Below are 27,945 nucleotides of genomic sequence, written 5' to 3'. Positions count from 1 at the left end.
TATTTCATTTGATAATTTTTTCTTAGAATATTAGTTAGTTTGGGTGATAAAATGATATTGACCACTAATATTAACCTCAATTAGAGTGTCACATAACAATTAAATGACTAGTCAATCAACATTAACTATAAATTTTAAGTATGTTTTATTATAATTTTTCTTAATCTTTTTTCAACAATACTCTTTTTCGGTGGAGATAAAATCGGATTGAAATTAGATTAGTCTAATTCAAATCCTTAAGTAGTTAGATTCAAGAATAAACAGATAGTTTCCTCAATATTATTTATTATTATTATTATTATTATTATTTATTTTTAAAATAATTGATAAAGATAAGATACTATCCCATGGAAATGCTATTTATAATCAAATAATTTTATCAGTTAAATATGAAATTTTTTTTTAAGAGTATGTTTTTTTTTATTTACTTATTAATTTTAAAAAAATATTTTCTAAAAATAAATATTTGAAAATATTATAATAATAAAATTTATTATATAATATGTATTAAAAAATTAAATATAATTTAACCAATAGTATTTACATCACTTCATATTTAAGATATAAATATGCACATTATCCGAATGCACATTAAAAATATCTTTAAAAATATTTTTTAATTATTTAATACAATAACATCGGATATGTTTGGGAAGTGAATTCCATAATAATAATAATATTATTATTATTATTGTTTTATTATTAATATTAAAAATAAATAAAATAATATTATTATTATATAATTTGCTGTCATTTCTGTTGTCATTGCGGTTCGACAACCGAAACTTAAGGAAAACTGCGGAGGCGCAGCGGCCACACGCAGCCACATGTCGTCGGCCACTCTCTCTCCTCCTCCCACCACCGCCTTCTTTTCCTCTTCTTTCCTTCTTCCTCATTCCATCCAAATCCCCTTCAACCCCACACGACGGCGACGCTTTCTTCTCCGCGACTCCTCCAAGCGCTCCCGCGCCCTAGCTTCGCTCCCCGACGATTCCGAGGGAGCCAGGCCGGAGTACACGCCGTGGCTCATCGCCGGCCTCGGAAACCCTGGCAACAAGTACCAGGGCACTCGGCACAACGTGAGCTTCCCCTCAACTCATTTCGTTAGGAGGGTTCCTTTTTCATCTTGTTCTGGTGAAACCTCAAGGAACGATGTCTTCTTTTCTAATTTTCTGTTCTTTTTTAGGTCGGGTATGAGATGATTGATCATATCTCTCGAGCTGAGAGGATTACGTTGAATGCAATCCAATCCAAGGCGTTGATAGGAATTGGTAAACAAATCCATACGATTCGCTTTTGTTAGTGTTCCCTTGTTGGTGCTTAATCTGTTTGATCGATATCCGGACTGGTATGGAGTCAGTGCAGGTTCCATTGGAGAAGTGCCAATTCTATTGGTGAAGCCCCAATCATACATGAACTACAGCGGAGAATCAGTAATTTACTTTCAAATTGCCCCTTGAATAAATATTGTAGTTTGCCATGTTGGTTAACATTTGTGATAATCTATCTCATTTGTAGGTGGGGCCACTTGCTGCATACTATCAAGTGCCGTTGCGACATATTCTACTCGTAAGATAATTCTAGTTGGGAACTTTTTTGCCATTGATTTTGAGATTTTATCTTATTTCGAAGTTTTTGGTCTCTGTAGATCTATGATGAAATGAGCTTGCCAAATGGTGTTTTGAGGCTTCAACGAAAGGGTGGTCATGGACATCATAATGGGTGAGTCACTTTGAAGAATCTAATGTAGCTTCGCACGGTTGCATGTATTTCTTAACCTAATTAGATTCTGCTATACTGATTACTAGAATATTCAGCACTCCTATGATGATAATGGATTTGCCTTTTTTATAAATTCTGACCACTAGAAAGAAGTTATTGTTCTTCTAAGCAAGATAAACAAGTGTGTTTGGTTGTCAAGATTTGTCATTTGTGAGGCATCGATCAATAGACTAAGGATTTTATGTTAGTTCCTTTCTCTCTACAAACATGAGAGACTTTCCTCTCCCTTTTCACACAATGTAACCATTGTTTGACCCTACATGACCCTCCAATTTCTTTTGTTGTGTTCTGATTGTACTATTTCTTTTTTAAGTCACTAATCAATTGTTTAAGACTATGATTTCCTCGATATCCCCAGTCGACTACAGAAGTCTCTACATTGACCACCCTCTCCATGTCCATCATCATAATATTCCTCATCTCAACATTTTGTAGATTTGCTAAGAGTTTGCCAAGGACATTGGGTTTGAATGAGCTGGTAGCTTAGTAATTATAATTTGATTGTTCTTTATAAATGACTTACAGGATTTTAATATCGTAAACATATCTTCTTAAATCTGTTGTTGGAAACTATGCATGTCATTGTCAAAATGTTTTCTTTTTTCTTTTTTAATACCTCTTTTAACTTTTCAAACCCTAAGGTCAAAGTAGTTTCTCTCATCCAATAGGGGATCACTTCAGCTAATTTGCAGGTTCTTTCACTTAGCTTCAGATGTCTAGCACTGTAAGATTTAGTCAGTATATCTCATAATGGCAAATACAAGTGAAATGATAATATCCATTCTCAGTGTTTGCTTTTAGTAGAAAAATTTACTTATCATGGGAACAAGCATGTCTTGCATATTGTTATTTTGACTAAACTTTTAAGTACAACCACTAAATTATTTTACATTTTTCAGTATTGTTCATGTGTTAATATCTTTATCATTTTAATTGAATAATTTTTTTCTGATGGATATCACATTCTTTGTTTAAAATGGTCCTATTACATAATGTTGCTTTTTAAGCACCTCCTTGATTACTCACAGTTTTTTTTTGCAGAGTGAAGAGCGTAATACAGCATTTGGATGGCTCCCGTGACTTTCCTCGGCTATGCATAGGTTCTGTTGCATCATCACTCTCATTAAATTAGTACTTGGAGGAAATGCTTTGCTTTCAAAATAATCTTATTCCCCTGTATTTTAGGAATTGGTAACCCACCTGGAGCTATGGATATGAGAGCTTTTCTACTACAGAAATTTAGTAAAGAGGAGCAAGTCCAGGTACATATATGCTTTGTTTTATTGCCAATATCTTTTGGATGAAAATTTCATTCACAAGCTGAATGTTCAGATGCAGCCTTTAAAAACCTATTTTGTGCTTTTTCCATCAATGCGCTTGAAAATGCAACTGATCTTCTGGGGCCCTAGAATTAGAAAGAACCAAAATACATAAACTTGAACAGGGGTGCAATCTTAATGTATAGATTTATATTGCATATTCTGGATAACCTGTGGTATATACTAGTTGTTAATGACATTGTACCGATCGGTGAAAACCACATTAATGAAACTCTAAAATAGAGGCATGAAGATGAAATTTCAAATTAAGGACTTTAGACTAAGCACAATTAGGAGCAAATATAGGACGTGCAGCTAGTATTCTTGAAATGGACTGAAAAACTCCAAAATCATAAAATTTCAATTTAGATTGATTGTGAAACACGAATGGGAGACTAAAAAGCATTACTTAGAGTTAAAGGAAAGTGGTTAAATTAATGAGGGTGAGCATTGTGCTCATCTGTTGGATTACAGAAAAATTATAATGATCCGATTATAAAATTATCTATGCATTATGCTTGGAATGTTTTGATATTAAGAAAACAACAAATCTACAAGGTTTTGCGAAGATTAGGATGTTGGACCAGATGTATGAAGTTAGGGGAAATTATAAAATAAGAGATGTTTGCATTAGTAGACAACTAGGAAGCTATCAATGTAGTATTAGAGAACTACTTAATGTGATTTGCACATGTTCAGAGGAGGCTTGTAAATACATTGATTAGGCATGACTAATTTAGATTAATGGTGAGAGGATACATATTAAGGCATGAAAACCTTTGTTAGAAATGATAAAAACTAATTATAGCCGGAAAGGATCCATGTAGCAGACCTCAAATAGCTAGGAAATATGTCTTGCTGATTTTGTTGTTGTATCAGATTGAATACTGCATATGCTTAGGGTTTTGGGATGGAAAGTGCTAAGAGAAAACTTGTTTCATCTTGGTCCATATTTTCCAGATCAATTATGGTAGTCTAAGTGACCAGGTTGAGGTCACTAACACAATCATCTAAATTCTTGATCTTATATATTATGAATAAGGTTCTAAACCTTATTTGTACTGAAGCAAGCATAAAACAAAACCTTTAGTTTGTGATTAGATTTCTTTTTCTAATTTCCAATCTAAGTCATGAATGAAATGATAATATCTTTCTTAGAAGTTGAATGTTCCTCATTATGTTCAGATGTGCTAATTATGTGCCTTTTTGTTTAGATGGAATCTGCTTTGGAACAAGGGGTGGAAGCTGTAAGGACTCTTGTACTTAGAGGTTTCAGTGGAAGCATTGATCGTTTTAACTTGGTGCAGAAATACAAGTACCACAAAGTTTGAGATTGTAAGTCAGAAAGAAATTTTGAAATGTTCTCAACGTAAGACATTGCAGAATGTGTTCAACGTGATGCACAGGCTGAGATTAAATGCCTGCAATTTATTGTGACTAACTTCATTTTACTATTATCATCTAAGTGTATGTTGACTGATGTACGGAGAGGAATGAATCCCGAGGAAGGAATGGACTGAGCATGTATGAAGCAATTCATAATCAGAGTTTGTGGTAGCAGAAATATAAAAAGGAAGTTATATAGAGATTAGGGAAGTAAGAAGTTATTGAAAAAGTATGTTATGTTAAAGATCATACCCCAGAAAAAGATTGCATTCTTGGAATGCAGAATGGTTGAAGAGTTGAAAAGCAGCTTGTAATGCAAGATTTTTATCTGAGAATCTTTGTAACAGAAGAAGTAATAATAATTATAAATTATAAAAAATAAATAGCCAAAACATAGGCAATTAAATCTGTGCTGCTTGATCTATTTACAATGCCTACTATTGAATCTAGAGCAGGCTTGCACTTGGGCTTTTTATAAATTGGCCTGTCATAATCATATAAAAGCCAGCCTGATCTGAAGAGGAACTGAATTCAGGGTCTACTATGTGTTCATCCTTCTTCCAAGGAAGATTAGCCTAGTCTGGACATGAACTTTATCCATGCTAACTGTGTGTGTGTGTGTGTACCATGTTTGAATATATGCAGTATTGATCTCCATTTGATGACTTGAAGTTGATGTTTTCCCTGTTTTATCGAGTCTTTACGGCTCTATGCCATGCCATGCTATGCCGATGGATTTGTATTGCTGTGGTCGGTGAGAGAAGAATGCAAACAGGTTTTTCAATGGATGATATGGTCATGTATGAGAGCTATGTTCAATTTTCTTCCTGCATGACTCTGTAAGTTGCAACAGGTCCTGAGTTGTTTAGATAGAGGCATGCTCTCATTATAGTTAGGTTGGTATATGCATGTGATGCAAGCAAGATGAAGGTGCCAAAAAAAAAAAAAAAACCAAGGTGGATCATCAAGAAAAGTTGCTGCTAATCCTGTATTCATTCATTCTATTGTCAAATCATGATGTAAATATCAGTGATTGTCATGAGTTTGAGACTTCAGTTCTTTTTTGTTGAATCTGTATGCATTAATTTGTTTTTGTATTTAAGGTTATTTTGTTTTGATGTGAAATCAATGGACTCCCAAAAAAAGTTGTGGTTTCACCAATGAGAGCTCCATCAACTGCAAAACAAAAGGTGAACATGATTGGAGAATTGCTCCAAAGGAACTATTCAACACTGGAAAGCCAAAGAATAACATGAATTGATATGGAGGGATATGTAGATCTTCAATTGTTTGATTTTATTGGTGTCCTATTGAGTTGTCATTTAACTGAAACTTTTGGCTTTTAATTTCCAATTCTAGATAAGAGTCTCCCCCAGTCAAAAAGAATAAAAAGATCCAAGTCCCACACACAAATGCCAACTTTGAAATGATGCTGTTTTGTCAAGACTACCATGGGTCTCCTCTGGTATATTTTCTGTTCATCAGCTCTAGTGTTTCTGTGATCATTGCAATAAAATCATGTTTATGGATTGAGACATATGAACTTCCTGTGTTTGTGATGAACTTGATGAACAAGTTCTAACCACCTAAATAGTGATGGTACCTTGTACAAACTAGCTACTTTACATTATTTTTCTTTCCCCCATGAAGAAACAAATCCTTAATGTGTTTCAGAAACATTTCCTGAAAATAAAAAAGCCAAACAAATTCATAGAATACAAAACAAATCAGTTTCTCTCTCTCTCTCTCTCTCTCTCTCTCTCTCTCTCTCTCTCTGTGTGTGTTTTCTAAATCATTAGATTTCTTTTTCTCTCTTTTGCTCAGTGCAAGACTTCATATCATGTTGATAAGCATCATAGTTAGTGATTGATTAGACACAGTGTGCTTGGATCTTTCTCTATACCTATGACCATATGGTGTTATTACCACACAAAATTCTTATATGTGTGTGTGTGTCTTCTTTTCCAACATACAATGTTCTTCCTTTACCAAATAATTTGGCCAATAATTGGATGTGTTCTTTGAGGGTGAAAGCAGTGAGACCAATACCAGTGATGGAACTCATCAGATATGTCTGATGGTCTATCACTATCCATCATCAGTAGTCTAAGCACTATGGAATTGTTTGCAATAAAGTGGACACACAGGGTTTTTGCAATAATCTCCCTCATTAACATGAGATAATTCTTATCTCATACATCATATATTTAGTCTCATATTGATTGGAGAATTGAAGATAAGATTAAAACTTTGAAGTCTTTTATTTCCAACTAAGAAATGAGGTCATATTTAATTTTATATTGATTGGAGAATTGAAGAATCAAATCTTTTTGATATCCAAATGCTGGATTTGTCATGTTGGGCTCTGTCACCAAGAAAACCATCACACATCTCATTCATATATATTGCTTGTGAAAGAGATGATGACCTGCCTGCCTTTTCATTTCATCTAAAACCATCCATCTCTTGCTCCTATGGGGGAGTTCATCGATGAGGGTTTCAGCTGCCTCGAACCCTGCAGTGTCTTCATGGCCATGGATTCAAGCATGGAGCTGCTGTGCCAATTCCCAGAGCTAAATGACACTGCCATGGATCACCCAAGCTCGGGACTGATGTGCTACTCTGATGAGAACTCCTCATCTCACCAGACCGATGAGCTCTTGACGGCAATCGTCGGTAACCTGACAAGCTTACTGCCTGCCACTGCAGCGTCCGCCATTAGCTCTGCAAGCAACAACAGTGCTCTCTCAGGGACTGCAACGAAGTCAGCAGAAGCAAACCCTAAGAAGAAGAAGAAGAAGAAGAAGAAGAAGAAGAAGAATGTATACATACTGCCATGCTGATAACTAGGTGAGAAATCTTGGAGTGTCTTACCTTCCTTCTGACCTCTTCCTTCTCCAGGGCTGCAGGAGAAGCAGCTCGAAGGAGGAGGGCATGCCAAAGGAGGTGGTTCATGTGAGAGCAAGAAGAGGCCAAGCTACTAACAGCCACAGCCTAGCTGAGAGGGTAAGATGACCAGACCACAGCTCCTCATTGGCAGCTTCTAATCACTTGTGTTCTGATCAACATGGCTACAGGCGAGGAGGGAGAAGATCAATGAAAGAATGAGATGCTTACAAGGCCTGGTTCCTGGCTGCCACAAGGTACATACTAAGCATCAGTGACCTCTTCTCTTGTTTGCTCGATGTTCTACATTGAGAACTTGGATTCGCAGGCAATGGGAATAGCAGCAATGCTTGACGAGATCATAAACTATGTGCAGTCGCTGCAGAACCAAGTTCAGGTGAATACATACATACATAGATACATATCTATCTATCTATATACGAAGAAGATAGTAGTCTTTTCTTGTCTCATACACTTTGAAGTCTCTTTGAATGTGGGTTGAGGCAGATGCTCTCCATGAAACTGGCGGTCTGTGAGAGCAGCTTGGAGAGGATGCAAGCTGCTGCAACTCTACAGGTGATGATGATGATGATCTTGAGTTGAAATTTTCCGTACAACACAAGTGGTTCATGTGGGGGTGTTGTAGATGGTGATGAGTCGAGGAGGCAGAGGGGCCACACCCCTGTCTTCTTGCTGCCATAGCCACTGTTCTAAGTGGGGAAATTGTGAGGCAGTGTCCATAGTTTAATTGCATAGGTCAGAGAAGATAAGGTTGCGTCAGCCTTCACAGCTTTTCCAATCTGCAATATATTATGTCTCAGAGAATACTATACATATATATCACTACACCACAAAAATATTCCTATATTTCTTATGTATAGTCTCTCAATTAAAACTTGCATGAGGCTTCTTTTCTTAATATCTTTTTGATCTGAATGTTATCTAATCCCTTATTATTGCTCCATCACAACTTACAAAGGCTCTAATTTAAGATCTCTTATCCTCACATATTATAGGAAAAAAGAGAAAAGAACAACATGACACCATCTCTCTCTCTCTCTCTCTCTCTCTAAGCTTTGTTACGGTGCTTCCAAACAAGAGAGCCACTGTTTTCTTTGCTATCCATGTCCACAATTGACTTGGTTTGTGGTGTGTGATGACTGACTAATGTTCTTTTGTCTCTCTCTCTCTCTCTCTCCCCCCTTCTGTTTTATGTGTGCAGGAAGAACACAACTCACGCTTTGCACAAGACGAGGTGGGAGGAGGATGTGGTGCTGCCTTCGTCTCTCCGAATCACTTCTGACCCTTCAATTTTGGCTTCTCTTCCATCGGCTTTACCGTGTCTCCATCTACTACGTACGTTGCATGGCGCATGTACGTGCATGCACGCTTGTACTCCTCCCAACCACATGTTCTACATTATATATACATACATAAGTGTGTATATATATGTACATCATTTCATCGTCATCCTCTTTTAGTTTCTCATGTATGCATCATCACCTTGTATCCGGCTTCAGTGTCTTTGATTGCTGTTCTAAAAATTGTCTTGAATCTTATGAAAATGAGTGTCTTGATTGCTGTTCTAAAAATTAGTCTAATGATTGTGTATCAGACTCACTTGTCGAAAGTTGAGCGTTCGAAAACTCATATTCAACATAATTTTAAAAAATAATAATAATTCATCGTAAAGTATTGGGGGCTCGTATCTCGTCTTCATCGCTTATCTATTATAAAAATAAATATATATAAATAATAATATCTCTGTGTTGAATTTATTTTTTAAAATAAAGAAAAAAAATATGTAACAATGATGATTAAAAACTTTTATTCATCATAATCACTCACAGTTAGATTACAACTACTGTCTATTTGTTTGTAATTTTTTCATGGAATGTAACAATACTTGTAAAAATGATGATAGAACCCAAAAAAAAAAAGAGATAGAGAGAGAGAGAGACTTTGATAAATAAAAAAATTATTAATCACAATTACTAACAATTTCTTGGAGCATAGATTTCTCTGTATTTATTGGAGACCAATTCAAGAGTTTGACTTTGATTAGATTGATCTTCTAACTTAAGTGGAACTCTTAAACTAAGTATTCAATTGATCATAAAGTTTAATTTAATTTCCAACACTCTCCTCAAAAGAAAAAAGAATGCAAAAATGTTGATGAATGCATCCAATTGGCAATTAATAGACACATTTTGTGGCCACCCACTCTGTACCATATTTGAAGAACAATTAAATCTCTTTCTATTCCCCTTAAAATGACATAACAGCTACTTGTATTTTCAAAAATAAAAAAAAATAAATAACTTGAACCCAAGAGAAAATAAGGAAGCATTGAAATATTTTTTTTCCTTTTTCTTTTTTTTTTTTGCATTGAGAGGAATCTGTTCAAAGAAAGCGAAAAGTGACCAAATAATTCAGGGTATTTTATCGTAAAAAAAATCTCGACTATTGATTTTTGTTACCTGATAGTGCCTCCCATATTCGTTTTCACTTGAGGGTATTTTTTTTTATTTAGACTAAAGTACTTTTATTTTTTTCACTAAAATTACTTAATCATATAAGTTAGTTATTCAAAATATCAATGATTAATTATCATAAGAAAATAATAATAAATTATCAAAATTAGAGATTTTTTGAATAAAATCAATGATCAAATCATTTAGGTAAAAGTACGACGATATTTTTATCCAAGTAGGAAAAAAGACACCCGAATATCGAGACATTATATGATAAATGATATTTATTATTCGAGTTTAGGATGGACGGAATCCGTAAATGATATTTAATCCGATTATATGATTAACGGTAATGACACATAACAAAAATTACGGATATTTTACTCATTTGAAATATATCCTCCTCAATTATTTCTTGGATTTATGATGATAATTTGTGGATATAATATGTTTAACGATATAGCAAATGCTGTACAGACTTAGATCGATCAAATAATTGGATTCTACATCACCATAGTCCTCTTGTCGGTACAACTGATGTGATGGATCGATCAAATCTAAGCAAAATATCACTCACCCATTCATGATTGGAGCCACCCATATCTTATGAGAATAATGTTTAATATAATTTATCCTCTACTTATCTTTCCACAAACATTTATGATCCAATCACAAGATGTGATTCAATTATTTGAATACATCAGATATGATCTAATTTAAAAGATATGTACTTTTTCTGTATTAATCATCCAAAGATATGGGTATTTAGATAGGTTAATTGCAAAATAAGATGCAAACCATAGAAAGCTTCACCTCAAATTCAACTTAGAAATAGGAATGCTTCTGTATTCTCTCAACAAAATATTTTTCATTTTCTTCAGGAAAGATTAAATGTATTAAGCTATAAATTGAGTTCTTTCCTTATAAGAGCTTAATTTTTATGGTTATTAATCTAATAAGGTCATGAGTTTGAATCATATATCTTTCTCTATATCATCCGATATTTATTATTATATTTGTGTCATATTATGTTTTCGAGTTTCGAATTCACATGTCGAAGTCTAATAAGGTTAATTTCTTGATCAACAATGTTGGAGAGCTCTCTCTCTCTCTCACTCTCTCTCTTGAAGCTTAGGAGGACCAGTCTGGATTTCTTCTTGCTCGGCAAATCTTTTGCATTGAGACTCGCAAACGACCATGAGATGGACATGAAACAAAAGGAGCTGTTGGTGACAGTGAATCATCACAGGTTGCTTGAGATGGCCACTTGAGGTGATGAATGATTGCAGATCCAAAAGTTTTGTCTCTCTCGGTTGGTTCTGGTCCCACCTTCCATTGTTCCTGTGAGTGGGGGGGAGGGGGAGGGGAAGAGAGGCCATGGTGGTGAAGCAGATGCAATAATGCAGTGGCTTCTCCTTGAAAGAGGACAAGCACCAAAGCTGAGGTGCATGAACACAGGGATGGAGTTAGGTTGCCATCCTTGACCGGAGAAGATGGTGTGTGAGCAGGTTAAGAGGCAGCATAATGTGGAGGCAGTCTCTGTAGTTTGATACCTTAAGGAGGACAAAGTGTATGCATGTGTGAATCAAGATGGTAGGAAGCATGGAATATGGCCACTTCTTGGCATTTAGTACATGAATGATTTGATGATCCAGCCACAAAGATTTTGCTTAGATTTTTGGATTGATGTTCTCTTAATTTGCGAGGGATTCTTTTGTTTGTTTGTGTGTTTAGTGTTTTATGCATGCACTGTAGGAATTTTGGTAGCATAAATGAAGAACACATCCACTTGCAGATGTTTAGTTGAATGAATACTAAGTTGATTTTTAGACATGTTAATCCATCACTAGCTGAGAGGATTCATTTCAGTAGTGCTCAGAACCCTGAAAGCTTCAATAGGTTGATGGCACATCAAATAACTCAAACACCAGACTCACAATGTGATGATAGAAACAAAGGCCACTAGAAAACCAGAGAATGATGAATGAAATATGGAAAGTTTGGGCACAAGAGATTAATGCAAGTGAGCAGCACAACAAATTCAATAGCCATAATGTCTCAGCAACTTCAAATAACATAAACCACCAAATATCTCAGCAACCAAACAATAACTTCCATTTGAAACAACAATATAACAAATGACAACTGTTGAATTAGGATGGCATCTCTTACACTCCCTTAATCTCTCTGCTTTTAGCTGGTAGAGATTGTATTGGAAATCATTGGATCTGAAACACCAGTTTAAGTCTCTTCCATGCCAAGAATTCCATACCCAAAGCAAAGCAGATTGCAATTGAAAGCATCAGCAGAACACCAAACTTCAATACTGGAGTGATGAGTTAACTTCATTGAGACTCTGCAGTAAGTACTCTTGGCTTCGCTGATGGATGCTTGATTGCTGACACTCACATTGGGGAATAAGAGGGATGGATCCAAGCATCTTCATTTAGATAAGTTAAACTACATCCATAAAAAATCCTTCAAATGTTTTGAGTACAGAGATCAAATGTTTATTGAGCTGAAACAAGTATTTATCTAGAGATGAAGATTCCATCAGCTGAGCATATTAAGACCCAAGAGTGACCGATAACTCTCTCAGTCAGCAACAGCACCACATACTATCCCATATAGCTCGATCACCCTGAAATATAACAAATAGATTTTAGCCACAAAAAGAATAAGATGAACTGTGATAATTGTTAAGCAGGTAACACGAATAATCATTCAGTATGAAGTCCTTGACAAGACACTACTATTACATCCAATGTATCACATGAAACAACAGATAGCAGATAACATCAATCATCTCACAGTGGCTACATAATTAGGATGACAGATGACTCCAGCTGCTAATGTGCCGCTCAGCCACAACGCTGGGGACACATCTCATCCAACTGCACCAGAAGACTAACTAGTTGATGACCCATTAATCCTGACATACATCTCTCTCGAGACAGGGAAAATGATCCTTGTGTATAGAAGTAGTACCATTCAAAGGATAACTAACATCTCAAGCATTCATCACGATACAGGACTTCAATTGATTAATATGCTCACTAGTAACCATCAGAAAATTCAATGGCACATCAAATAGAAGTATAGTATGCTGAATTTCCAGCAAGATGACAAATAAAAACTATTATAAATCAAACATACTAACAATTCTGAAAGAAAAATAGATTAAATAAATGCTACGCTCCAATGACTTGTTTTACTTAGAAGAGATTGTCAGAGAAAGAAATGATAAGTTTACACAAGATAAATGGGTGTTGTGACTCCTGTGTCAACTTTGCCCTCAATGCCGGAAGCCAAAATAGATCAATAAATGGCTAAAATCCACATGGCCTATAGTGGTTGACTCTGGCCATTCATCAAATTCATTTTTTAACTTTTCAACAAAGATATTGATCATTTAAAGAAACAAAATTGGACACTAATTCCATAAAAAATAACATTATTGATTTACAAAAACTGGTGCCATGATCGAGAAGAAAGACATCATCATCATGTTCAACAAGTTGAAATATTTTCATGGACCAAACAGCCCCTACATTGACTGATTACCTTTCTAGCATGATCACAAGACAATGAAACACCACAAATATTATCAGCGACACTACCTTTCCCTGCTTCCCTCATCAGCATTACAGAGAGAGAGAGAGAGAGAGAGAGAGAGAGAGAGAGAGAGAGAGGGAGAGAGAGAGAGAGAAGGTGATGGGAAACCATATGGAAGATGTTATGTACCCCACATTATTGCATATTGCTAAAATCCCTCCCATATATACAGACAGGTACAAAGGGTATTATATAAACTGTGAACCCTATCTCTTCTCCCAACTAAGCTAAACAAGTTCAACATTCATATGACATCCCATATCGCAATGAAACCCAATATAACCTACATCAAATCAGTACTCAATTAAAATAAGCTCCAAAATTGATTAATCAACATAATTAAATTAACACAATTTACACATAACAACAGAACACATGAAATAAGTGATACCCAAGCTGTTCCATTCAAAATTTGAGTGCAGTTGTCCATGTGCCCTGAACACTGGGATGCTTCGTGACATGCCTTGTTCTCAGTTTCACAACCTTCCTTCCTAATGCATTCCTTAGTCTAGTAGCATGCAGTAGTACGTCCTCTGGCATTAAATTTTTAACACAAACCACCCGCTGGTTATGATTCTCTGCATGTAAATGAAATATTATTACACCCCAGAAGAACAATGCTCTAACGCACTTAAACCAAATAAAAAGTGTTTTGATTTTTGGTAGAAACCCATTCCTTAATTCTCTGTAGAACAAGGACATTTGATCACTTAGTATTACATCACATAATTATCAAGACATCATAATAGTCTACATTCTTCTTTAGTCAGAGAGTAATTATCATCCAATCTGTGAAACACAGAAACTATCACTAAAATAACTTGACATTCAGCTCAAGTAGATAATATGACTTTAAAGTTCATGTACAATGAGGATGAAGATCATACTAAAAAAAGGAGAAAAAATCTTACTGTAAAAGCCCTTCAGATGAGGATGCTGACCACGAACAAGCTCCATTACTACCTCTAGCTGAGGGTTCTTTTCCTTGAAAGCTGGCAAATGAGTTTCCATAAAGCCCCTGTCATTCAAGCACCTGATTAATAAAGAAGACAACCATGGAGCATAGACCTTCTTAACCAATTTCGAAATGAAAGAACTAGGCCACAACCACTAACAAGTGAGTCCAAGGTCAACCATACAATGTCCAAGAAGATGATGAAATACTCCCAGTACCTTCAACCCATATCCAAGCAGTTTCTTGAAATGCATGTCCAAAGAGCCAAAGACAAGTAAAAATGGCAGAATGAAATTTGGATATCTTTTACAGTAACCAATGGTTTACTTAAACATCACTGCACTGAATAAAATTCATGGTCATCTCACTTTCAAAATGTGCATGAACGACCGTGTATTACCATAGCATCTCTTTTCAAATGGTTTTTTTAATCTAACTTCTTCTCCAACAAGAAGTTCAATATAAAGTGATGAAACAGCCTCCAAGGCTAAGAGCTAAAGAGTATCTACCAATAAATTTATTTATCGTACACAATAGAGCATTTAAAATCAAGCATAGCCTTAATCACTTACAATCGCCTTCATTCGTTAGGGCTAAAGTGCATGAATATCCCAATCTAACACTGATTCAAAAACTAATCTTGAATATTACATAAATACAAAATAAATGCTATACGAATAACCAATAATAACTAGCAGATATTGGTCCAACTCTTTCCCTGTTTGTGTAACCCCTACTTGAAATATTATGGGGGACACCAGCCCTTGAAGTGGGACAGGATGACTGTACTCCTGTTATGATGCCTTGCCATATTCAAATTCCACTGTGGCCATACATTACGATTAATCTTGATCATTAGTCTAAAGATCCAGAGAAAGAAGTTACCAATGTGTAACAGATTTAGTTAGATAGTAAGGAATCTAAATGACTACTTCACCATCTAAATGTGTCAAGAAAACACATGTTTAAAAGAAACATGTCTTCCATTTGGAAGCAAAGCACATTGAATTAACCATCAACACTCCTTTTGTTATTCATATCCAAGGTTTTAAATTTCAAATTGTACCACCCGTACCGGGCGATATCAACTGGCAAACAGAACGAGGAGCAAGACGGCGAGGAAGATGAGGCTGTGGCGCTCGTTGGGCGGAGAAGGCATGACGGAGAAGAGAGTTGGACATGGTGGGACACGAAGAAGCACTCCGTCGAGCGGAATGTGGTGGGGGTAGGTCCTCGCTTCGTCGAGCGGAACACTATAAGGGGTAGGTCCTTGCTCCATCGGACGAAACGAGATAGGGAGCAGAGGGATCATGGCTGCTATGGTCAGGGAGGTTGCGATCGACGACGAAGGAAGGGATCTTGGCCTAGGTAGGACTGTTGCTTCCTATTCTCGCTCTCACTGTCATCTTGGTCTTCTTCCTCACAATCGCTGATGGTGGCAACGGTGGGGGAGAAAGAGATTAGCTCGCCCTAGGCTGGATCCCCGCCAAATCCAACTGTCACAGGAGCATTGCAAAGTGCCTCACGACGGATGAGTTCGAGCTGGGGATGGAGGCGACGCGTCGCATCCTCGCCCGCTTTGCCATGGCACCATCACCCCCTTTTCGTCTCTCAAGATAGAAAGGGGATATATATATATATATATATATATATATATATATATATATATATATATATATATATATATATATATATATATAAACATATGTTTATATTTTTATAAACATATGTATATAAATATATTTTTATATACATATGTATATAAAAATACATATACCTCTACTTTACAATATAAATAATAAATGTAGTTCACAGACCTCAAGTATGCCACATCACACAGCTACGCATGCTAAACATAAATGTGTACGTCTATCATTGATAGAAGGGAAAACATACACAAACGAATACATACAAAATCATACAAGAAAAAAAAAATCCATTTGCAAATGCGTATGATGCATATCAGCAAAACTTAATGTAAACAAGAATCAATCATGTGAGACAGCCTAGTTCACCTAAAACTGCTATGTCAAAGCTGAACTAAAGCTGGAAAGACAACTGAAAATACCAATACTAATTTATTACACAGCCCGAGCATTCATTTCGTGCTATATAATGATGCAGCCTTATTACCTCCAGCTTTATATCAGCTTTCAAAGGTTTAAAAACAGTCCAATTAGGTATTTATCAGATGGATATTCTATCAAGAACACTACCTGATCCCCCTGCTACTTCCTCCCCAATCACAATAGCTCACTATCAGCTTCTGTAGCTGCCAAACTCCTCGCAATGCCATAGTTTTAAAGAGAGATCACAAGCTGCTAACTGCAGAGAAAAAGAATTTTACATTTGACAATGAACACTACACACAGAGAACACTTTCACACATGTACAACAAAATAAAAGCAATACACAAACACAATACTAAAAAACATAAAGCAAAACCATTGTACATCGGATAGTAGGGGAATTGGGTTTGCTCAGCTTAATATGCATATCCATTTAGGATATAACTATTATGCATGTATATTGAAAAAAAAATGTAATAAGAAGTAATTCAAGCTTAACTGTTCTTTCGCCAGTTTGAAAATAACCTTTCTGTCATTAACTTAATTATATTTGTCTAATCATGAAATTATATGCTTAGATGCAGACAAAAGTACCTCAAATGGCACTTCTTGTTCGACTCTTCATTTTTGTGTAACATTAATTCCAAAACCCAAACAATCATGATATCATATTTAAAGAACTCTTAACAGTTGGATAGCAAAATAATGGTTGACTGTTCCCTTCCCATTTTATATTTTGTGCTGACATTTAGTTTATTATGATTTATCAATACTAGCTGATGTAGGATTTGGGACATGTGACCTAGTGTCTTGTAATTCTTGTCTAGTACCTCTAGTTTATGAATTTCCATAGTGTTTTCTTCTTCCTTTCTATATGGCAATCCATGAATCTATACATTTGCTAGACGTAATTGCCAAACCCTGCTAGTCTATTTGCGTAGGTGTATAATTGTTTGGTATCATAGAACAAGATTACAAACACCAAATTGACAAACTTCATTACCAGATGATTGGTCACATGATCAGTAGTGGGACTAGTGGGTCAAATGGTTAGACCACGAATTTAATCGTATTACTTCTAAATAATGTGTAATACTTGGAAAATATGTCAATATCAAAATAAAATTTAAGCACATAAAAGAATAGAAGATCACCACTATTTATTAAGCGATTCTAGATCAATTAGTTAGTTGACAATGCAAATAACAACAGACTAAAAAAAATTGTCAATCAGCTAGTAGAGAAATTTTAATTTTCATCAGTGCAAGCGTAACACAAAAAACCAATAAAAGATTAGACTTGATATTTTCATCGTCACATGCGAAAGATATATGCAAGTTATTTACCTGATGAACTCTATGACCAAAGGCATACCCAACTGTGCGATTGATTCTAACAGAACTTTTAGAAAGCCTTAGTACTCAATCTAGCAAGCAGACATTTAATCAAGAAAAAGTAAGCATGCACCAATCACGAACAAAAGTAACAAACTATCAGAAGAAAGATCCCAAATTAAAGGGCAGACAAGGTCACTATGTCATATGTAATTCCATCTTCGATAAAGAACGGAAACGGATCAAGCACTATACCAATTTCAATCTCAAAAAACAACAAACAACAACACCTAAGATAAATTAGGAAAGAAAACAGACAGAAAATTCGCCAATTTATTCCCTCAATGTCCCATTCCAAACATCCGCATGCAAGTAAAACCACAAATGAAGCATACTATGAACGCAAAGCAAGGAATAAAGCAGGGAGGCAATATCAAATCGAACCATGACTAAGATACAAACTTGGGAAGAGAAAGATGATGAGAAGGAGATAGTACTGACTTCTCCGTCGACACACGAAGGCGAAGCGTCGGCGAGGCGAGGGAAGGGGAGCCGCCGCAATTCCAATGTTGGGAACGGACTGCGCTAGAAAGGTTAGGGATTGGGTAATGTATTTACCATTGTGCCCTTAATGGTGTGCATGTGTGATAATTGACGCCAAAAGTATTACCCGAATTCATTAGCTGACATAAATATCGTCTCCTCTGTCCGAATCGCGCCCCTTCATATTCCGACGACAGCTTCCTCGGACGATCCACCGGCGAAGGGGAAGTCCGTCATCGTCCACCTCTGCGGACTCCCGGTTCGATTCTCTCTCTGCTCCATTTTGTTCTCTCAGAAACCTTCGGGGTATGTTTTTCTTTCTCGTTGAATCCCTCGTCGTTAGCCCGGACGGCCACCGCCTTCACACGGCAATTTGTGCTTCGCTCCGTCGGGGTCGGTGCCTCATCTCCTATTCGCCTTTGCTGCCTCAAGCGACCCTCCTCTCCGTGCCCTTCCCCTCACACTGTCCTCCGCACACAAGGCGATCCGGAGGGCTTTGCTTCCACCTGGAGAAGCGACTGATTCCACCCTAGCCCCACCTTCCTGAGTGTTGCCTGTTTCCAGCAAACCATCCTCTTGGCATGTATGCTCGGAACTTTCGTCTCTTCCTCATCTCTGACCTTGATACCAAACCCTAATTTTTCATCTTACATTTCCATTTGCCGTGTTTGTTCATTTTGTGGACTTCTGTTGATTGGGAATATTTGCTCTTGATGTACAAGCTCTAGAGCAGTTGGAGATTGGTTTACGCTCTCAGTGCTTTATTGTTGACTTCTCACTCTATATTTTGAGAAAAAATAGGTTAATGAATGTTAAATAGAATTTAAAGTAAAAAAAGGAAAATTCGTATGAGTAATCAAGAATTTAGTTACTTTTGGAAGAATTTATACTGCACCAGTTACTTTATATATATATATATATATGTATGTATATATATATATATGTATGTATATATATATATATGTATGTATATATATATATATGTATGTATACATATTCTGATGATCCTTGTAGATTCTTATATTCTTGCCGTATCAAGTGGTGTTGAGAAACACTTATATATCTTCTATGAAGTCGTCCTAGTTGCTCGATTTCTATAGAGCAATGCATGCATATTTCATACACGCCAGTTGAAGTTGTTAGTCATAGTTCATTTTGTAGTCATGCTTAGTTGTTCTGCATATTAAAAGAGCTTAGCATTACTCCATCTTATTTATGCAGTCATATACAGGATCATTTATTTGGGAATCAACTTGAAGCTGGTAGATGGGTTCTGATGATTTCATTGATCTTGAATCATCTTGTCCTAATAACAATAATGGTGATTACGATGATGACAACAAAGGATCAGAATCCAGGGATGCCAAAACTGATTCTCCTTCCAGATTATTTTCCATGAAGGAAGATCCTCTTGGTACAGAGAATGTTGAGGTTTTCACAGGGAATGGTGAAGGGGGAGATGACCCTAATGTGCTGGATATGGACCTTGAAGATGACCTGGTCCAACGACAAACCATTCTGTATGAGAGAGTCGAGATTGTTGGATCCCCAATAATGGAACAGTTGAAAGGAGAGGGGGAACAAAATAAGGAGACAGTCAGAGCTGCTACACTAAATAATAGCACTTCCAACAATAATGTGATTGATGAAAGCCGTATCCTGTCCGTGGTTATGTTACTTCCCCTTTAATCAAGCATTTATTACGAGTTAACTGGCTGAATTTACGTCATTATGAGGAATAAGGTGCATTTAGCTTTCTTTTGAAACAGGTTGAATTGTGGCTTTGGTAGAAAAAAATGTTCTGTATCTAAGTTCTCTTTCTTAGTTCCTGACTCTTATACGAGTATTTTCATGTTCTTCCCTAATATGGAATGGTAGCTATAGCAGGAGTAAAAAGAGCTCGTATGACCTATATCGAGAAGCAACCATCTGTGCGTGTTATCTACAACTCATTGGCAAGGTTGGCATAGAAAGAAACTGCTCTTATTTAATATATGCCCATCTCTTTGAAGCATGCCTAAGAAGCAGTTTTGTGTATTTGGTTCTTTTCATTTGTTGCCTGCAAGTTGTGCATTTTCCTTGAGTTTGCTGGAAGCATACATTTGGAGAGCTTATCTTGCATCTTCTTTTCTGTTGCCCTATAGAGAAAGCAAAAGGAAGCTTATGGGGCTTATGCAGCAGTGGTCTCAGTGGCAGGCAAAGCACCAGCTTTCTTCAAGTGTAATGTGCCTTCTGTTTTCTTCTGATTGTATGATGAGCTATGTACATCTTAGTGTTTATTTGATGAACAAATTTCTCTCTAAAAGACTAAAAGTTGATAGAATGTTGCATGAGCACAGACATGATGTATGGACACTGACATATTTATTTATGATTCATCAAGGAATAAGGAAACATGATAGGGCCACACACAGGGAAACTATTGAAGCATAATCAATTTACTGGAGAGTGTTGACAGATATTATTCAGTTAGCTTTTCTATCTTCTGCATATTTGTTTGTTTGATAGTTTCAAATGATTGGAAAAATAATGTTGGTCCTGAAGTTGACCATTATATGGAATTTTGTTGGTCACTTTGGTTCTTGGAACATAGTTCTTACAAACAACACTATTTCTGTTAATATCTAAGTTGTCTTATGGGGAAGATAGTGCTTTTTCAAGGATATCAGACTATTCAACCGGTTCAGAATTCATGAGCACCAAACTATCAGCTAAAAAAAGTACCTGCTGTTTACTGAAACATTTGTTAGTGTTTGGTTACCAATAATGTTAAATTTGTTAATTTTTTTTAAACAGAAGTTGAATGCAGTTAAGTTTATACTTGAAAAAACCCAAGTTTCTGAGAAACAAATTTGCTCCTGAGTGGGAAGTAGCTTAGACTGAGGATCCAACTGCTCTTTCCTGATCTAGTTTAATGGGGTTTTTGTTGTTATCTAACAGGAATCTGAAGATGTGCCCTTAGAGGATGGTGAAGAGACATATTTTCCAGCTCTACACGTTGACTCTAAGAAGTCCAGTGTTGTGGTATGTATGTGGACTAAGAATTAATTAAATCTATCTGATTATTATTTTGGTCTAGCATAGTAATCTTTGATAGTTGCAGAGTGAGGATTTTAAGTTAAGACTTTGAATGTATTTTAGATGTGTTTATCACATATATCTAATTTTCTTTGGAACTTTTATATTAGATGTCTGTGGGACTTTTATATTTGATAGTTTTTGTTCCAATTTTTCGTCTGTCTGTGCAGTTTTTTTGTTTTGTCAATGAGAAAATAAAGCAAAATTCTATATGAGGGAAATATACCCCATAGTTTTTCAGAGGTAGGAAGTGATGATTTACTTAAGGAACTTGAAAATGGCATGGACTGAAAAGGCCAGATCAGTCAATGTATAAATAAAAAGGAAAAGAATATAACCTTGTGATTATTAGAGCTGTTCATATATAGATTGAATACCTTGTTTATTGTTGTTCCCTCATTCATGTCGGTATGATCTTGGTTCATCCTCAAAATTGCTAGGTGTATATATGTTAATGGTCACTGATCATATTAGGCTTCCTTTTTTATCTGCAATGTGAATTACCAACTATCTGTTGGATTAAGTTGAGTCTTTTCTTTCCTCTGCATGTAAGACATTCTGGGTCGACAAGCAGGCAAGACAAGATGTTGATAAGGACAAAGTCAAGTTTGAGGCTGATGTCCCTCTTTATGACCGGGAGTATACTCTAGGATCAACTTCAGTTGATGGTTCAAGTGGCCCTGAAGGGTAAATTTTTTTTCCACTTTTTAATGTAATTGCATTATAAAACTCCTGTAGTTTGTTCTTTGTTTATGGATATGGAAAAGGCAATTCTCTTTTAATTCATACGGGTGTCTCCTTTCAATTCAAGTCAAGTCTTGATGCTCAGTTTTCTTATGACATTGCAAGAAATGTACAAAATACTTCTTGCATATTCAGATTCTAAAGCAGGATAAATGTAAATGTGCTGTCATTTTGGCTTAGGTAATATTTAAAGCCCACTGATGTCATTAATGTCTTTGTGTACCTTCATGGCTTTGACCTATGGCGCAAATGTTATTGGGGTTGGTATCATTGGCATTTTTAACTGATGTAGCTGATTTTGTTGTTTATGTGTCTCCAGCCAAGTCACTTCTTTGAGTCACCATTTGTATGTTATAATAAAAATATAACATGTCACTGCTGATCTTTTATTTGCTCATTGTTGATAAATATATTTTTTAGTGTCCTGCCAAATATTGTGCTCATCTGCCATTATACCTCTTTTTTCATATTTGAAGTAGGCTTCTCTCTACAGCATGACATTAGGTGTTCTTCCATAATGTTAATCTCTTCCTTTTTGGATTTTTTTTGCCGTGACATATTGAGGAACTGATAAACTTCTCAATTTGCTTATTCATAGCATAGAAGCTCTTGGAGCTTCCCGGTGTTTCAATTGTGGCTCATATAGCCACTCGTTAAGGGATTGCCCGAAGCCCCGTGATAATATTGCAATCAGCAATGCTCGCAAGATGCACACTTCAAAACGAAATCCAACTGCCGGTAACCATGCACAAGTTCGGTATTATCAGAAAGCTCCAGGCAAATTTGACGATTTGCAGGCAGGAGTTCTTGGGGCTGAAACAAGAGAATGCTTGGGTATTGGGGTAATCAGCTGTACTTGGAGCACTAGTTCTTTCCTTTCTGAGTTTTCTAGATCTTACAATGAGTTTGTTGAACCATGACAATAACAATGTTTAGTTCTGATAGAGCACTAGTTCTTTCCTTTCTGAGTTTTCTAGATCTTACAATAAGTTTGTTGAACCATGACAATAACAATGTTTAGTTCTGATAAACTACTATTATATAGGCATGCTGTTGTTACATTTGGCTGCTTATGCAAGCATTCTATACTTTCCATTATTCAATAGTTACTATTGGTCATTCTCCTATGTGATTTTTCTTGGATAGACTTCTTTGGAAATGAATTGCATATTAACCTTCTTAAGTGATATGCCCTTCCAATTGTCTGCTCTTTCGGTCTTGTATCTGTGATAAATTAGAAACTAGAAATATATAGTGCAAGTGCTTTAGAGATACAAGTAGATGTCTTCTGCTTTAAATCATTATAATTCCTTTCAGTGGTTAAAATATGTTTGGATATATCTGAATGGGTAGTAATTTGTTTTGACAACATTATCTGGGATTTGCATTTTGTAGAACTCTGTGAGATTATTAAATAAAGAAAGATAACTGCTTTTCTCAGTTTAAACTATCAGAACATCAGCTATATTCATTTTCTTCTTATTTGGCTAGGTGGACTTAATTGATGAATTCTGTGGTGATTGATGATTTATTTAATTTCAAATTTTCAGTTCCCACATTCTTATTTACTCTAAAATCTGACATATCCATTTTATGTTGATTGCCTGTTCTTATCTGTTTTTATTTAAATGTATGTTCTTCTCTTGATGGATAATTCATGTCTAAGATTTGAGCAAATATGAAGATGTGAAATTGTGTTCAAGTATGCCCATATGTCTATTTGTAGAAATTAAATGTGATCAGTTATGGAATTATGCATGAGAATATTGGATTTTATCCCCTAGATTCAGATATAGTATCCCAAATCATGGTACTAATTGATGGCTTCAACCCTTCAGAGTCACATGACATACGTCCAACAAAACCCAAATAAACATGGTTAACTCTTTCCTTTAACAACTATTTCTAGGCATTGCTACTTGTTAGCCAGCATTGATGGGGCATGCCCATGATGCACATGTGGAGTATCTGGGTTCCTTTGTCACAAGGCCATCATATGTTAAAAGCTTTCATTTTTTTATAATGAAAAAGTAAAGCATACGCTTAAGCTTTTGATGATTCTTATTAATGTGAGGTAAAGTACAGCACATGTTTGAATTTTTAAGGATTGTTTTACTGCATCAAACTTATTGTCGGTTTTGTTTTTTTATAAACAATGAACTTAATTTTATTTTTCTTTTATAATGAATTGATGAATATTTTTCGATGCTCCTATTACTTACACTTGATTAAGTTTTTTAATACTGTGGTCATAAGTTTTGCTTTTCCTATATTACTGAAGGATCTTGGAACTAAGTTATGCTAGTGATTTTGACTTACAACATGTGTCAATTTTAAACAGGAGTATGATCCACCACCTTGGTTTCACCGGATGCGTGAAATGGGATACCCTCCTGGATATCTAGGTAAGTTTACTTCTATGTATGCTAAATTGACAACTCGACAACCTGCTTTTGACTGACAACTTTTTGTGGATGTCCTTGTGATTCGTAATGAACAACCTTGAAATTGTAATACTTTTTTCCTATAAACAACAAGAATAAGGAAATGAAGCTAACTAAGGCTTATCAGGATCACACATTTTCAATCAGATGTACTTGGTAATTAAAAGAGTGGAACTTGATTATTTTTGAATGATAAATTAGTAAAATAAAGAGAAGTTAGAGAAAGATGGAATTATAGAAGAACAAATAGAAAGGGTAACCGTGTGTGTGAGAGCAAAAGGAAGGATGCTTATTTGGTGAAGGACATGTGTGAACAGAGAATATGTGAACCCTCATTTTAATCCAGCGATTTAAAAAGGTGCTCGGGCGAGGCGAGGCGAGGCCTGAGCGCCTCTCTAATCTTCTAGGCGGCGTGCTTCAAAGAGGCGCCGCCTGGGCGCTCGCCTGAGCCCAGGCGCTGGGCGCTTCGATCGAGCGCTTGGGTTAACCAAGGCGACCGAACCAGGATTTTAGGTCTGGTTCGGTCTCCGGTGGTTAGTTGGTTCAATCGAACCAACTAAAACCGATATCAGTGACAACCCAACCCTAACCCTCGTTGCCGCTGTCGCTCCCGATTCCGATCCCACTGCTCGTTGTTGTCGCTGCTCGCAAATGCTGGCGCTGTCGCCGCTCGCGCCTCCCGCTGCTCGCAACTCCTGCTCTCGCTCCCGCTCCCGTTGCTCGCCGCTGTTGCTGCCGCTATCGTCGCTTGCCGCTGCCGCTGTCGCTGCCTCCTTACATTCCGCTGCCGCTTACTCTTTTCTCAGTCAGCAGGCTCAGCACCCTCTTACACTTCCTTCTTCTCCTTCTGTTAACAGTATACTGTATACTGTTAATATTGTTAGGTTTACTTGAAATTATTAATTTTCAATACTGTTAATAGATTTTTTAATTTAATAATATATTTTAATTTAAAATTTTAAATAATTATATTTATTAATTATATTATATATTTTTATATTTTAGTGCCTCGGGCGTTTTTGGAGCTTGGCGCTTAGTATTTTTTAAATCACTGTTTTAATCATAAGACAACTCCAAGGAAAGTGCAAAGGACAACAGGTCGAATGATTGGCCATGCCACCTTCCTTTTTAATTAAAATAATTAGGCATATTTAACTTGGTGAGGAAGGTAAAAGGAGATGAGAAGAGAAATGGAGGAATTAGAGGAATAGATAAATATGTGAAGGAATAGCTTAATGGAATCTATCATTGAGTCTCTAAGGACAGGATATGTGATGATCGGTAACCATTTACTTGCATGTCACCTAAATATTTACTTAAACTAGCTATAGTGCTTATTCTGTGCAGGCCTTATTAACCATCTTTAGTTTGAAAAATCGAGGCATACCCTGGATATGGCCTGGAATTTGGCCGTCTGTCTTCTTTTTTCGAGCTAAAATACTGACAAAAGAAAAGGTATTTGGAATTGTAAGATTAGGAATTCTAAATATGTGTTATGCATGCCAGTGGAACTCAGTTGTTTTGCTGCTGAACTTGTCAAGTGTTAATGCGCCTGTCGAGTTTTGTTATAAAGTTCTCATCCAGCATGTAAATTTATATTCTGCTTTGAATAGTTTCCGTCATGATTCAAGACATTGATGTCTAAATTTTCTTCTTGGTTATGGCTTTGGGTTTGTTATAGATAAATTGATGACCAGTCATTTTGGAAATCGTTTGTTTGTTTAAGGTATATTTGAGAAATTTCAAGTTGTTAGGTCAACTTTTCAGTTGAATATCCTTTAGTGATCAAGACAGTATGGCCTTTCATGAATGAATTCTTGTGCCCAAAATTTGAGATTCATGACTTGAACTCTCATTTCATCCTGGTGACAGAAGGGATTAGGTAAGAAGACCAAATTGATGAGCTTGTTTTCTTTTTTCCTTGAATTCTTTAGCATAACAACAGATGGTGCTGTCACGTTCTTTTGATTCACGAGATGACCAACTCAGTATCAGAAGCACCAATATAAGAGGTTATTCCAGAGATAGTTGTATGACTTCATTCTATCGTAGTAAATAAAATTAAGTTGGAAATTCTCATTCAATTTAAGCTTCTTTGTGCTATGGCTTGGCATTCATCTTTCAGATCTTGTTATATGTCCCAACAGCTTTTATTAGATTAAGCTTGATATGAACTTTCATTCTTTTGCAGATGTTGACGATGAAGACCAGCCTTCTGGAATCACCATATATGCTGATGAAGAGACAAAGGAAGAGTATGAGGATGGAGAACTTCCAGAGAGGAGTGAGCCTGAACCACCACAGAGAAAGATGACTGTGAAGTTCCCCGGGATAAATGCACCTCTCCTTGAAAATGCTGATCACCATCGTTGGGCTGCTCCGTCCACTGGATCAGGTTCCAACCCAGTCAGAAACCGGGTCCATCATAGGTTGGACCATTCCTCGGACCACCACGGATGGAACTTACAAGAACAGAGGTGGCCATCGGACCTGAGAGTCAATGGCGCGCCTGATACGGAGCATGTGTTCTCTTCCTCATATCCAGGTTACTCACCAAGGTACAGCCCCTACAACTACAATCCAATACCAAGGAGCCCAGACTTGGGAAGGTCCCTATCTGATAGAGGGTGGAGGAGCCCCTTGCACTATGAAACTTCCCCTGCGCACAGTCCTCGCAGTCCACATCCCTACCCTTCTGCTACACATTCCCCCACGGACCACCACTGGAGCCATGATCATTGGAGTAACAAAAGCTCATACGGTCGGATCCCAGACTCGGCCTCACAAAAAGCACAAGACAGGCACGACCACCGTGGTAGCCACCACCGGAGGTGAAAATTGCTTCATGACCCCTGTATTATTTCCATCGTCAGAATGATTGATCAGCCGTCAGCATCTTCATCAACTTATCTGCAAGTCGGGCCTGAGTGATGGAAGAAGCTGTGACTTAGTTGGCCACATTTAATCCCATTAATACTCATAATTCTGGTTTGATAAGCCACCCCTGCTTTCTTCCAGTATTTAGCAGTTTATTACTCGCAGTCTTTTGCAGGTCTGTTCATGTGAATGTTTGATCAGCTTATTAGTGTGATGTGACCATGATTGATCACTGTAAGTGTTCCTCGCGAGCATTTCTCACTTCATGGCATTGATACTTCTTCCTCCTTTTGTTCATTCGTGTTGTGTACTAGGTGCTTATTTAGCTTGCTTGGGTAGAAATAAATTATTGGGTTTGTGATGCATGCTTGTGACCTTACCAATGATTGATTCCATTAAAACCGTCCATCCAATTTCGTCTTTCGATCTCAACCGTCCG

The 27,945-nt window shown here is 36.6% G+C and overlaps 4 protein-coding genes across 9 annotated transcripts; 3 read left to right on the top strand and 1 right to left on the bottom strand.

Moving 5' to 3' along the window:
• Positions 1-773: 773 nt before the first annotated feature.
• On the top strand, positions 774-4,581 carry LOC103985400 (chloroplastic group IIB intron splicing facilitator CRS2, chloroplastic). The gene is made up of 8 exons (XM_009403076.3): positions 774-1,079; positions 1,187-1,271; positions 1,366-1,433; positions 1,519-1,569; positions 1,649-1,722; positions 2,824-2,882; positions 2,968-3,044; positions 4,316-4,581. Exons 1-8 carry the CDS (start codon positions 828-830, stop codon positions 4,430-4,432), a joined length of 783 nt encoding a protein of 260 aa, XP_009401351.2. The 5' UTR covers positions 774-827; the 3' UTR covers positions 4,433-4,581.
• A 2,262-nt stretch (positions 4,582-6,843) lies between these two features.
• LOC135675144 (transcription factor BEE 1-like) lies at positions 6,844-8,926 on the top strand. 2 transcript variants are annotated; one of them, XM_065185416.1, is made up of 6 exons: positions 6,847-7,309; positions 7,389-7,493; positions 7,565-7,630; positions 7,702-7,770; positions 7,881-7,949; positions 8,596-8,926. In XM_065185416.1, exons 1-6 carry the CDS (start codon positions 6,962-6,964, stop codon positions 8,674-8,676), a joined length of 738 nt encoding a protein of 245 aa, XP_065041488.1. In that variant the 5' UTR covers positions 6,847-6,961; the 3' UTR covers positions 8,677-8,926. The 2 variants fall into 2 exon arrangements, with proteins under 2 accessions (XP_065041489.1, XP_065041488.1); XM_065185417.1 differs by lacking the exon at positions 8,596-8,926 and having other exon boundaries at positions 6,844-7,309; positions 7,856-7,950.
• Positions 8,927-12,274: 3,348 nt separating this feature from the next.
• On the bottom strand, positions 12,275-18,463 carry LOC135674481 (large ribosomal subunit protein mL43-like). Of its 2 annotated transcripts, none has more exons than XM_065184388.1 (5): positions 18,322-18,463; positions 16,634-16,742; positions 14,374-14,480; positions 13,854-14,040; positions 12,275-12,488 (listed from the first exon to the last, which is right to left on the bottom strand). In XM_065184388.1, exons 2-4 carry the CDS (start codon positions 16,711-16,713, stop codon positions 13,868-13,870), a joined length of 360 nt encoding a protein of 119 aa, XP_065040460.1. In that variant the 5' UTR covers positions 16,714-16,742; positions 18,322-18,463; the 3' UTR covers positions 12,275-12,488; positions 13,854-13,867. The 2 variants fall into 2 exon arrangements, with proteins under 2 accessions (XP_065040460.1, XP_065040461.1); XM_065184389.1 differs by lacking the exon at positions 18,322-18,463 and adding an exon at positions 17,833-17,851.
• Positions 18,464-18,489: 26 nt separating this feature from the next.
• LOC103985403 (uncharacterized) lies at positions 18,490-27,871 on the top strand. 4 transcript variants are annotated; one of them, XM_065184387.1, is made up of 10 exons: positions 18,541-18,622; positions 18,707-18,946; positions 19,585-20,017; positions 20,242-20,323; positions 20,508-20,583; positions 21,304-21,387; positions 21,995-22,128; positions 22,784-23,027; positions 24,527-24,590; positions 26,821-27,871. In XM_065184387.1, exons 3-10 carry the CDS (start codon positions 19,630-19,632, stop codon positions 27,462-27,464), a joined length of 1,716 nt encoding a protein of 571 aa, XP_065040459.1. In that variant the 5' UTR covers positions 18,541-18,622; positions 18,707-18,946; positions 19,585-19,629; the 3' UTR covers positions 27,465-27,871. The 4 variants fall into 4 exon arrangements, with proteins under 4 accessions (XP_009401355.2, XP_009401357.2, XP_065040458.1 ...); XM_009403080.3 differs by lacking the exon at positions 18,707-18,946 and having other exon boundaries at positions 18,490-18,622; XM_009403082.3 differs by lacking the exon at positions 18,707-18,946 and having other exon boundaries at positions 18,511-18,622; positions 19,595-20,017.
• Positions 27,872-27,945: the final 74 nt, after the last annotated feature.

This window comes from Musa acuminata, chromosome BXJ1-5 (assembly GCF_036884655.1).
Source record: "Musa acuminata AAA Group cultivar baxijiao chromosome BXJ1-5, Cavendish_Baxijiao_AAA, whole genome shotgun sequence".
Lineage (NCBI taxonomy): Eukaryota > Viridiplantae > Streptophyta > Magnoliopsida > Zingiberales > Musaceae > Musa > Musa acuminata.
Note: the sequence above shows the minus strand (reverse complement) of the source record. Positions and strands in the feature narration are given on the sequence as shown.

Excerpts from the sequence above, each read along its gene's own strand:
- LOC103985400 (XM_009403076.3), top strand. The coding sequence starts at position 828 with ATGTCGTCGGCCACTCTCTCTCCTCCTCCCACCACCGCCTTCTTTTCC. Across the intron at positions 1,434-1,518 it reads TGAACTACAGCGGAGAATCA|GTGGGGCCACTTGCTGCATA; the intron begins GTAATTTACTTT and ends TCTCATTTGTAG. Across the intron at positions 1,570-1,648 it reads CGTTGCGACATATTCTACTC|ATCTATGATGAAATGAGCTT; the intron begins GTAAGATAATTC and ends TGGTCTCTGTAG.
- LOC135675144 (XM_065185416.1), top strand. The coding sequence starts at position 6,962 with ATGGGGGAGTTCATCGATGAGGGTTTCAGCTGCCTCGAACCCTGCAGT. Across the intron at positions 7,310-7,388 it reads AGAAGAAGAAGAAGAAGAAT|GGCTGCAGGAGAAGCAGCTC; the intron begins GTATACATACTG and ends TTCCTTCTCCAG. Across the intron at positions 7,631-7,701 it reads TGGTTCCTGGCTGCCACAAG|GCAATGGGAATAGCAGCAAT; the intron begins GTACATACTAAG and ends TTGGATTCGCAG.
- LOC135674481 (XM_065184388.1), bottom strand. The coding sequence starts at position 16,713 with ATGGCATTGCGAGGAGTTTGGCAGCTACAGAAGCTGATAGTGAGCTAT. Across the intron at positions 14,481-16,633 it reads GGAAGTAGCAGGGGGATCAG|GGGCTTTATGGAAACTCATT; the intron begins GTAGTGTTCTTG and ends CTTGAATGACAG. Across the intron at positions 14,041-14,373 it reads TCATCTGAAGGGCTTTTACA|AGAATCATAACCAGCGGGTG; the intron begins GTAAGATTTTTT and ends ATTTACATGCAG.
- LOC103985403 (XM_009403080.3), top strand. The coding sequence starts at position 19,630 with ATGGGTTCTGATGATTTCATTGATCTTGAATCATCTTGTCCTAATAAC. Across the intron at positions 21,388-21,994 it reads CTAAGAAGTCCAGTGTTGTG|ACATTCTGGGTCGACAAGCA; the intron begins GTATGTATGTGG and ends TCTGCATGTAAG. Across the intron at positions 24,591-26,820 it reads ATACCCTCCTGGATATCTAG|ATGTTGACGATGAAGACCAG; the intron begins GTAAGTTTACTT and ends ATTCTTTTGCAG.